The 11,221-nt window shown below is 48.5% G+C and overlaps 2 protein-coding genes across 9 annotated transcripts in view; both read right to left on the bottom strand.

Annotated features, from left to right (window-relative positions):
* NOP2 (NOP2 nucleolar protein) overlaps positions 1 to 4,305 on the bottom strand; it is an 11,499-nt gene extending 7,194 nt beyond the window's left edge. For 2 of the 4 annotated variants that reach the window (XM_025403108.1, XM_025403106.1), the window contains exons 1-5: positions 3,033 to 3,158; positions 2,635 to 2,744; positions 1,546 to 1,591; positions 1,308 to 1,396; positions 880 to 1,103 (exon numbers count right to left, since the gene is read on the bottom strand). In XM_025403108.1, coding sequence (XP_025258893.1) covers positions 880 to 1,103; positions 1,308 to 1,396; positions 1,546 to 1,591; positions 2,635 to 2,740 — 465 coding nt within the window. In that variant the 5' untranslated portion in view covers positions 2,741 to 2,744; positions 3,033 to 3,158. Of the gene's footprint in view, positions 1 to 879; positions 1,116 to 1,307; positions 1,397 to 1,545; positions 1,592 to 2,634; positions 2,745 to 2,964; positions 3,760 to 4,251 lie in introns of those variants that run through there. The other 2 variants (XM_025403105.1, XM_025403107.1) reach the window with 2 other exon arrangements.
* A 594-nt stretch (positions 4,306 to 4,899) lies between these two features.
* Positions 4,900 to 11,221, bottom strand: part of CHD4 (chromodomain helicase DNA binding protein 4) — a 38,980-nt gene continuing 32,658 nt past the window's right edge. For 2 of the 5 annotated variants that reach the window (XM_025403101.1, XM_025403102.1), the window contains 3 exons: positions 7,920 to 8,115; positions 5,684 to 5,847; positions 4,967 to 5,508 (listed from right to left, as the gene is read on the bottom strand). In XM_025403101.1, coding sequence (XP_025258886.1) covers positions 5,491 to 5,508; positions 5,684 to 5,847; positions 7,920 to 8,115 — 378 coding nt within the window. In that variant the 3' untranslated portion in view covers positions 4,967 to 5,490. Of the gene's footprint in view, positions 5,509 to 5,683; positions 5,848 to 7,916; positions 8,116 to 11,221 lie in introns of all 5 variants that reach the window. The other 3 variants (XM_025403100.1, XM_025403103.1, XM_025403104.1) reach the window with 3 other exon arrangements.

Genomic DNA, 11,221 nt, shown 5'->3' with positions numbered 1-11,221 from the left:
GACGGAGTCTCGCTCTGTCACCCAGGCTGGAGTGCAGTGGCCGGATCTCAGCTCACTGCAAGCTCCGCCTCCCGGGTTCACGCCATTCTCCTGCCTCAGCCTCCCGAGTAGCTGGGACTACAGGCGCCTGCCACCTCGCCCGGCTAAGTTTTTTTTGTATTTTTTAGTAGAGACGGGGTTTCACTGTGTTAGCCAGGATGGTCTCGATCTCCTGACCTCGTGATCCGCCCGTCTCGGCCTCCCAAAGTGCTGGGATTACAGGCTTGAGCCACCGCGCCCGGCCTAATTTTTGTATTTTTAGTAGAGATGGGGTTTTGCCATGTTGTCCAGGCTGGTCTCCAACTCCTGAGCTCAGGTGATCCGCTCACCTCAGCCTCCCAAGTGCCAGGATTATAGGCGTGAGCCACTGCACCCAGCCAATTTTTTAATTTTTTGTAGAGACGGTATCTCCCTGTGTTGCTCAAGCTGGTCTCCAACTCCTAGGCTCAAGCAATTCTCCTGCCTCAGCCTCCCAAAGTGCTGGGATTACAAATGTGAGCCACCATACCCACCCAAAAGGAACAAATATTTCACAGTTCTGAGATAACTGCTTTATAAAAAATGCATTTCTGTTCCCATCAGTGGAGCACACCATTGTCCACCTTCCCACATCCACACCAAGAGGGCCTTCTAGATTTTTTAAAATGCTCTATCCTACAGCTCCTTCAAACTTGTAGGTGCACTGGGAGAGGATATAAGGCAGTAGGGAAACAGTGATGGAGCACAAAAACCCCTTTCCTCTAGTCAGGCTTATCCTTGCCACTAAGAAACAATCTCAAGAATCTGGAAAGAAACTAAATAGCAAGGATCCTTCTCTGAATGCCCAGAGATGAATCTCACCTCTTCATCTTCCTCCTCATCCTCAGAGTTGGAGTCAGCTCCATAGTCATCTACCATATCAGCATCATCCTCGGAGCCCCAGAGGTCCCCCTGGTTCACCACATCATCTTCTTCAGAGTCTTCCTCCTCCTCTTCCTCATCACTGCTAGGTGCTGGGCACTTCTTGCCTTGAGCAGCATTAAATAGGGACTGGGGTCCCTTCTTACCAGTTGTCTGGACAGCTCCTGCAAAGATCCCTAAGGGTTTGACGAGTCCTGGACTAATGGCAGCCACACATTCCCGGGCCCCACACCCTGGGGAGCCTGTACTTTCTACCCCTCAGAATGTCCTCTGGCTGTTCCTTTCATTCCGGAAATGTATAGCAAGTCCTTCCCTACCCAGGACCCAGAGAACTCCTCATGTAGCATCCAGCTCTTAGTTTCACTGACCTTTTGGTAGCTTTCCAGGCAATGGTTTGGCCTCAGGGGACTTATTTGTCTTAGGGACTTCAGCAGAGCCCAGCCTCCTCTTGGCTGCCCTGAAAAGACACAAGAGATTCAAGGAGTAAAGAAATGGAAAGATATTTCCAGGCTCTGCCATTTCCACCATAGGGAAAAGTGAGAGTCCAGAATTAATTCTGTGGTCAAAGATAAGCAGTACCAATTAAGTCCTGACACCCACACTTACCTCTTTCGAGCACGACTAGACAGCCTCTTGGAATTTTCGTCACTTACTGTTTGAAAAAGAAAAACGAGGCAGAACAAGTTACAGGGGACACTGAAAATAAATGGGAATGGAAATAAACATGGTAAGAGAATTAGTACACTAATTAAAAGGAGTCCATTTAAATCTCAGCCCTGTCATTATTTAATAATTGTATATGAGTTTCTTTTTTTTTGAAATGGAGTTTCACTCTTGGTCTTCCAGGCTGGAGTGGTGCAATGGCGTGATCTCAGCTCACTGCAACCTCCGTCTCCCAGGTTCAAGCGATTCTATTGCCTCAGCCTCCCACCACCACACCCAACTAATTTTTGTATTTTTAGTAGAGACACGGTTTCACCATGTTGGCCAGGCTGGTCTTGAACACCGGACCTCAGGTGACCCACCTGCCTCGGCCTCCCAAAGTGCTGGGATTACAGACGTGAGCCACTGAGCCTGGCTATACGAGTTTCTTAACTTCTCCGCATCCATTTCCTTAATAGTGCCTCTCTCACAGGGCTCTAAGACGATGAAGTGACATAACAAGACCAACAAGTTCAACATAGTGCCCAGGACTTGCTACTATCTCAATAAACTGCATCCTTTATCCAAAGCCCAACACAAACTCCAGGTCCTGTGTTATCTCCCACCAGTCTTCCACACAGTAGACTACTACTTGGCATGGAGAAGCCGGATCCGTGCTTTTCCATTTCCATTCCTTCCAAAAAAATCAATGACTGACCCCTCCCCTTCACTACTTCCTCTTGGTACAACTTAACCCATTTTTCAAAACCCAGCTTAACATGCAGTTCTGCATGGGATCCCCCTTCCTCTGAACTCACAATGTTTTAAATCACACCTTTTCTTGCATGAATAGTTGTGTCCGTGTCCTCACATCTCTACGACCTAAACAGTTCCCTACAATCTAAACGACAGTGTTTCATTCATACCTCCTCGTAACTAATACATAGAAGATTCCACTTAAATAGAAAATGAACAAAGACTAAAAAAGAGAAGAGGTTATGATACAGAATACTGCAAAAGCTGAGGGATCAGGAGACCACAACTAATCCTTACCTGCAGGCAAGAATCTGGCGAGTTCTGTCTCGGCACCCTTCTGCTTCCGGGCCTTTCGGCCTGGCCCCCGCTTCTCCTTCTTTGTAGGGTCCAATTTGCGCCCCATGGTACTATGGCAGACAGAAATGTGAGAAGGTGGCGTCGCGCGTGCCGGAGGAAATGGCAGAACGCAGGCTTGGCGTACTATAGTGGGAAAGGGGACAAGCTCAACTCAGCACCCGCAACTCACTCAGCACCCCCGACTCACTCAGCACCCGCGACTCAAGTACCCCCGCTATCCCCCTGGAGGCCGACCGAACGCCCTCCCACCCTGAAACCCAGGTAGTGCACTCCTCTCCCCACGTCTCAGACCAGGTCAGGGCTGCCACCCTTCGTCCCCCAATTTCCTCTAGACCCACCAGAATGCGGGTTAAGGCCCGAAACTGCCCTTGGGGCCGCGCTCCACGTGCACTCCGCAGCTAGCTTTCGGCCGCCACTTGCCACAGAGTCCTTCCACGCAGGCGCAAGGGTAACGCTAGCCTCGCGGCCCCGCCTCTTCCTGTTGCGCCCAGTCAGACGCCGCACCCGGAACTTACGCTCGACCAGGGAACGCCAGCGGAGCCGGCGGCGGCGAGTAGGGGGAAATTGGAAGGAGCCGCGCAGCTTACACCCGCGGCGGGTGGAGGGAGCACTGTGACGAGAAACCGCTGAGCGTGACCGCCCTTCCCTCAAGGAGTTGGCTTTTAGCCTCACGGCCGGTTTCTGTTGGAAAAGCTGGTGCGTGAAAGCCGCACCCTCTCCTCGAACCAGGGCCCGACAGCGGGGCCCTCTCTCTGGCATCCACTGCCCTAGTCGAGCCTCGAGATAACGGAATTCCAGGCTGGGCACCGTGGCTCACGCCTGTAATCCCAGCACTTTGGGGGGCTGAGGTGGGTGGATCACCTGAGGTCAGGAGTTCGAGACCAGCCGGGCCAACACGTTGAAACCCCGTCTCTACTAAAAACACAAAATTAGCTGGGCGTGGTGGCGGGCGCCTATAATCCCAGCTATTCGGGACGCTGAGACAGAATTGCTTGAGCCCGGGAGGCAGAGGTTGCAGTGAGCCCAGATCGTGCCACTTCAGCCTGAGCAAGAGCGAAACTCCACCTCAAAAAACCCCACAAAAAACAGCCGGGCGCGGTGGCTCACGCCTGTAATCCCAGCACTCTGGGAGGCCGAGGCGGGCGGATCACGAGGTCAAGACATCGAGACCATCCTGGCCAACATGGTGAAACCTGTCAAAAATACAAAAATTAGCTGGGCGTGGTGGCGCACGCCTTTAGTCCCAGCTACTCGGGAAGCTGAGGCAGGAGAATCACTTGAACCTGGCAGGCAGAAGTTGCAGTGAGCTGAGATGGCGCCACTGTACTCCAGCCTGGCGACAGAGCAAGACTCCATCTCAAAAAAAAAAAAAATCATAGAATTCCATGCCACTCAACTCCTACTCCCAGCCCCCGCCCCTTTTTAAAAAATCTTTTTATAGAGACGGGGTCTAGGGGGTGGGGTCTCACTATGTTGCCAGGGCTGCTCTAGAACTCCTGGGCTTAATCGATTCTCCTGCCCCCAACCTTTGTGCTGAGATTACAGGCTGTGAGGCACCGTGCCCCAACCTCCCAGCACCTTCCTTGATGCTCACTCCTGCTCAGCCCCTCAGTTAAGGTGCTGCACTACACCTGGTCCGCAGGAGGCCTCGGCCGGAACTCGCTTTCAGGTGGGTCTACAATTAGTTGGGAAACAACGGGTTGCAACGCCGACCTCGTCTGGGACATGAAGAGGGGTGAACTACCAGGGTTTCAAGGTTGGAGGGCATTAGGTCGGGTCTCCGGGGGCGTGGGGTTGAGGCTGGGTTGTTCCACAAATTGCATCCCAATTTTGCACAACTGAGCAAGAAAACCCCCCTCAGCCTTCCTTGAAACTAACATTAAGGTAGTGGTTAGGTGTTAAAAACTGTTCCATGTACTTGACTGGTTTTACTTGACAACCGTATGAAGTATACATGAGAAACCTGCATCCCACAGAAGTTCAACTTGCTCAAGGCCAGTGTGGTACTTGGAGTTTTGCAGCCTCTCATTTTCCACAGGTGGAAGTCATCGCTGGCCAGGCACACACTGCACACCCACACAGAACCTAGTTCTTCAGTGGAGTATCAGGACCCCACATAGCCCTTAATTTTCAACTATACAGGTGCCAGGCTCCTGCTGCACACACTCATCCACCTGCACCTACAGCCACACTGAACCAGGGCACTAAAATACAAGGAAACTTTTATTTTCAATTTTCATCAAGAAATTTGCTGTGGTTTTTTATGCTTTTGGTTTTTTTTTTTTTTTTTTCCACTTTATTTCATTTAGCCGCTCAGTGGCTAGAGCCGCTGGGTTCCTGGTATTAAAAAGATGCCAACAGAGGTAGCTGTGTCTCGCCCAGGGGCCCAGCCCACTCTGAATACCCCCAAAAAAGGAGAAAAGAAAACACAAAATAAACCAACAAAATAAAACCAAAAGGAGGAAAAAATTCAGATCATTTTCTTCAAGCCTGGCAGGAACCCACAACAGTTTGTGTGTAACAGGCGTTACAGTGGGGAGAAGCCAGGGTCCAGAAGGCCAGCCCGCCAGCTCCTGCAGATGGCGCCGGCGCTACTGCTGCATGTCTCTCCTGCAGAAAGGGCACCACTGCCCCTCACTCCCTCCCCTCCCCCAGTGCGCTGGGGCTGTTCCTTTACAACATGGAAGATGGGCAGAAGGAAGGTGAGGGTCTCTCAGGCCCCCCGGGGAGAAGCTGGGACAAGAGAAAGTGAGGAAGGTCACTGCTCAGCGGTGGAGGTGGTATCAGTCTGCATCTTCACTGCTGCTGGGCTACCTAGAGAAGGAGACCCAAGGAGTCAGAATTCCAGATGATAGGAATCCACCCAATCTCAAGGGAATTCACTGACAGCCTACCCACCCAGTATGTAAAGCTAGGGACATACTACAAAGTTACAAGCTCCAGAATGGTTCTGCAGGAAGAGGTGGTGTCAAGAAGAAAATGGTCCTACCTGCTGTGGGGTAGGTTCGGGTGCCCGGTTTGCCAGGCGGCTGAGAATGTTACGCTCTGACATCTGTAACCTCACAGCAACTGGGGGAATTCGGGCAATGGTAGCTGGGAGTCGAGTCACATCGGCTTTCATGTCACTCAGCAGTTCTTCCAGCTGTTTCAGAACTGCAAAGGGAGAAAAAGAGGTGGTGAGCTGTGGTGGCCAAGACTGAGCTCCCTCTACCCTAGTGGACCAGTATCACTTCTCAGTGACCAAGTGACTGTGATGTGTTATCTTCTGTCACCTGACCTGACCTCCACCATGTTCAAATTCCTGCTCCTCATATTCCAGTTCCAACTGTTCATGATTTTGTGCTCTTAAAAGTCACCTAGGCCGGGCGCGGTGGCTCAAGCCTGTAATCCCAGCACTTTGGGAGGCCGAGGCGGGCGGATCACGAGGTCAGGAGATCGAGACCATCCTGGCTAACATGGTGAAACCCCGTCTCTACTAAAAATACAAAAAACTAGCCGGGCGTGGTGGCGGGCGCCTGTAGTCCCAGCTACTCGGAGGCTGAGGCAGGAGAATGGCCTGAACCTGGGAGGCGGAGTTTGCAGTGAGCCGAGATCGCGCCACTGCACTCCAGCCTGGGTGACACAGCGCGAGACTCCGTCTCAAAAAAAAAAAAAAAAAAAAAAGTCACCTAAACCTTCACTATCCCTTACTATTATTGTATTTCCTCTTCTTGAGCAGCTTATTCCTGTTTTTTCCCTTCTCTACCTTCAGAATCTGTCTCCCACCTCCATTATAACAGCATTCTTTTCCTTATTTCACCCTCCGCCTCCTCATAACCTTTTACTTTAATTAGAAACAAAACGCTGAAAGGGGTCTAGAATTTGAAGGGATCTTTTATCACCTGAAGTTACCTCTAAAGTATCCCAAATGACACTATATTATTCTGCTTTGCTTTCCATCTCAAGAACCTGAATATATTTAAAGTTAAAAGAGGTGGGGCCGGGCGTGGTGGCTCATGCCTGTAATCCCAGCACTTTGGGAGGCAGAGGCAGGTGGATCATCTGAGGTCAGGAGTTCGAGACCGGCCTGGCCAACATGGTGAAACCCCATCTCTACTAAAAATACAAAAAATTAGCCGGGCATGGTGGCGGGCGCCTGTAATCCCAGCAACTTAGGAAGCTGAGGCAGAAGAATCGCTTGAACCCGGGAGGCGGAGGTTGTGGTGAACTGAGATCACGCCATTGCACTCCAGCCTGGGCAACAAGAGCAAAACTCCATCTCAAAAAACAAACAAAAAAACAAAATTAGCAGGGCATGGTGGTGCATGCCTGTAATCCCAGCTACTCAGGAGGCTGAGGCAGGAGAATCGCTTGAACCTGGGAGGCAAAGGTTGCAGTGAGCCGAGATCACGCCACTGCACTCCAGCCTGGGCAACAAGAGTAAAACTCCGCCTCAAAAAAAAAAAAAAAAAGGTGGCCAGGGCGGGGCACGGTGGCTCACGCCTATAATGCCAGCACTTTGGGAGGCACAGGCAGGTAGACCACTTGAAGTCAGTTTGAGACCAGCTTTGCCAACATGGTAAAACCCCATCTCTACTAAAAATACAAAAACTAGCCACAAGTGGTGGCGCATGCCTATAGTTCCAGCTACTCAGGAGGCTGAGGCAAGAGGATCACTTGAGTCCAGGAGTTCAAGACCCACCTGGGCAAAATGTTGAGAGCCCATCTCTTTTTTTTTTTTCCGGAGTCTCACTGTGTTGCCCAGGCTGATAGCCAGTGCAATGGCACGATCTTGGTTTACTGCAAACTCCACCTCCTGGTTTCAAGCGATTCTCTTGCCTCAGCCTCCTAAGCAGCTAGGATTACAGGCATGTGCCACATGCCCAGCTAATTTTGCTATTTTTAGTAGAGACGGGGTTTCACCATGTTGGCCAGGCTGGTCTCGAACTCCTAACCTCGTGATCCACCCACCTTGGCCTCCCAAAGTGCCGAGATTACAGACGTCAGCCACCGCGCCCAGCCAAGAGCCCACCTCTTAAAAAAAAAAAAAAAAAAAAGAGGCAAAGAACTACTGTCCTTGATTGCCTCTAACATATTAACTCCCCAAGGATGGCAAAGGTCCCTACCAACTCCTAAACTCCCAAAGGAGCTCTGAAAAAGGTTTGAAAACAAATATATGTACATTGGGATGCAGTTAGATGAGGGAGGAGGCCTAATCAGCAGGAGGCAGGGGAGCCACTGGCTACCTTTGTGCAGGACTGCATTGGCTGGCTTGTTTCCTGCCATTGACTCCTTGGACAGGTGCTGATGACTTTCCGCCAAACACTCCACCTCAGCAAAGCGGGTGTTGAGGGCCATGGAAGGGTGAGAAGGGTCTTCTGACATGTTCAAGTAAGCAGCCCGGCGCAGCTGTTCCTCAATCACCAGAGCTTGTTCTAAGAGCTGGACAAGGGATAAGAGGAAACGGGAATTCAACTGATAACTCACTTTGCTTACTTCTGACTGGCCTCTCAGCTCACCTCTCATTGTTTCTGATAGTAATAAGAACCTATAAATAACTTCATGGACAGCTCATTCCCACACCCAAGCAGTTTAACTTTGCCTTGTATCTTTTTTCTTTCCCTTTTTCAATGTCCTCGTTTTTAAAACTCTTTACCCTTTAGGTTCTCTTATACAAAAGCAATAAAAACTCAATTTAGAAAATAGAATATCAAAAATTAACAACAGATGATCCCACCTTCTAGAAATATATCCTGATGTTTTTCTTTTTAGGTTTTTTTGTGCATAGTTTTTTACATAACTGAGATCATACTATATACATATCCATATTATGTTTTCATTTAGTTACACAGTTAAACATTTTCCTTTTTATCATCTACTCTTTATCAACTACTCTTCAAAAACACATTTTGGCTGGGCACAGTGGCTCACACCTGTAATCCCAGCACTTTGGGAGGCTGAGATGGGCAGATCACTTGAGGTCAGGAGTTCAAGACCAGCCTGGCCAACATGACAAAACCCCATCTCTACTAAACACACAAAAATTAGCAAGGTATGGTAGTGCACACCTGTAACTGCTGCTGCTCAAGAGGTTGAGGCAGAAGAATGCTTGAACCCGGGAGGCAAAGGTTGCAGTGAGCTGGGATCATGCCACTGCACTCCAGCCTGAATGGCAGAGGGAAACTCTGTCTCAAAAAAACAGGGTTATTTTGCTATTTTAAAATATTTTTGTTTTTTATTTCCTCTTATCGCCATCTCACTTCCATTCCTCTGAAAAGCAACCTTTCTAATATAGTAATACTGTGGCTTTTTGTGTAGGTTTTTAAAGACTGTGTTGTTTCATATGTATGTTTCTAAGTTACAGAATGATGTTTTCTGTACCTATAAAATGCTTTTTTTCTCCCACTACATACTTTTTAAAAGGTACACTTATGTTGTATGCACATGAATTTTGTTGCTTCTGTTGTTTAATGCCCCATAATATGAATACATGTTTTACCTATGCATTCTCCTAATACTGAACATTTAGGTTGCCTCTAGGCCCCCATCACCAAAAATCATACTGCAGAAACATTCATGCATATGTCACCTGATGGAGCTGTATTAAAGGTTCTTTGAAATATATCCCAAGAGGCAGAATGTTGGTTCTTAATTTATGAAAAGATTTTAATTACTTAAAAAATATATTCATAAAACCTATGACTCAACATATGAGATTTCTCATACCCTTCTCCTCTCCTAGTGTCAGCCAGCACTTCTATGCAGATGATTTGATGCTTCTCAAACATGTACCTTGAGCACTGGTTCTGATCCCGCTAGTGTATGGTGATGCGGGTAGGTAGTGGGAGGGGTGCTGATTTGTGAGAAATACCAAAAGACTTGTCTAAAATTCAGTATCATTCTTTTCTACAAACTGCTCGCTCTCTTCTTAAATGACAATTCACCTTTCTCAGTGACTCAGGCTCAAAATGTTATTTTCAGTCTCTTTCACTCTGTACCTCAAATCCAGTAAGTCAGAAGTTGGCGAGCTACAGTCTGTGGGCCAGCTCTGCCCCACCACCTGTTTTTATATGGCTGAAGAGCTAAGAATGGGTTTTACATTTTAAAATGGTTGGCAAAAAGTCAAAACAAGACTATTTCATGCCACTTAATGAGAATTATACAAAATTCAAATTGTAATATCCATAGATGAAATGCTGAAACACATCCTAACTTATTCGTTTATGTATCCCCTGTGGCTGCTTTCACACAACGAAGACGGAGTTAAGTGTGTACAACAGAGACCACATGTCCCACAAAGCCTGAAGCCTATCTGGCCCTTTAATAGAAAAGGTTTGGTTGGGTGCAGTGGCTCATGCCTGTAATCCCAGCACTTTGGGAGGACAAGGCAGGCAGGTCACCTGAGGTCCAGAATTTGAGACCAGCCTGGCCAATATGGCAAAACCCCATCTCTACTAAAAACACAAAAATTAGCCAGGCATGGTGGTACATGCCTGTAATCCCACCTACTCAGGAGGCTGAGGTAGGAGAATTGGTTGAACCCGGGAGGCGGAGGTTGCAAGTGAGCTGGGAGATGTCACCACTGCACTCCAGCCTGGGCAACAAAGCGAGACTGTCTCCAAAAAAAAAAGGGGGGGGGGGTTTATTAACCATTTTTGGTTTGCGGAAGGGTAAAAAGGTTTACTGACCCCTACAATAAGTCACTAAGTCCAGTAAATTCTTTGGTGTTTTGTTTCCTTTATCTTTACCCTTTTCATTTTCCACAACCAGCATCACAGCCCAGACCCTTAACACCTCATGATTATATGATAGTTTTATAATCTTATGAATGCTGTTTCCATTTCCCTTGGTCCTATCAAAACTCTGCTCACAAACTTTCAGTGGCTGCCCATTAACAACAGGGTAAAGTCCAAACTCTCTTATCTGGTGCCAAGAACCCACCTACTGACCTCTAGCTCTTCTACCTTTCTCTTTCCAACCTACCTCCCAACCATCACCCAACACAAATGTTTCCCTGCAGCTCAACTGGGCTATTTGCTGTTTCCAGACATACTAAACTTTGCTGCCTCATGTCTTTGCCCAACCTAATCCCTTTGTTCAGATACTCTTCTGTTCCTACCAAAAAATCTCCATCGCATTCCTCAAAACTTTATTCCAACGCCATCTTCTCCATAAAGCCATTTGTGAGTTCCCTCCCTACTCCAATCCTCTGGAGAACTTTTTTTTTTTTTTTTTAAAAGACAGGGTCTCGGCCAGGCGCGGTGGCTCAAGCCTATAATCCCAGCACTTTGGGAGGCCGAGACGGGCGGATCACGAGGTCAGGAGATCGAGACCATCCTGGCTAACACGGTGAAACCCCGTCTCTACTAAAAATTACAAAAAACTAGCCGGGCGAGATGGCAGGCGCCTGTAGTCCCAGCTACTCGGGAGGCTGAGGCAGGAGAATGACGTAAACCCGGGAGGCGGAGCTTGCAGTGAGCTGAGATCCGGCCACTGCACCCCAGCCTGGGCGGCAGAGCAAGACTCCGTCTCAAAAAAAAAAAAAAAA

The sequence above is a fragment of the Theropithecus gelada genome, chromosome 11 (assembly GCF_003255815.1).
Source record: "Theropithecus gelada isolate Dixy chromosome 11, Tgel_1.0, whole genome shotgun sequence".
NCBI lineage: Eukaryota > Metazoa > Chordata > Mammalia > Primates > Cercopithecidae > Theropithecus > Theropithecus gelada.
This window is presented reverse-complemented; position numbering and strand designations above follow the sequence as displayed.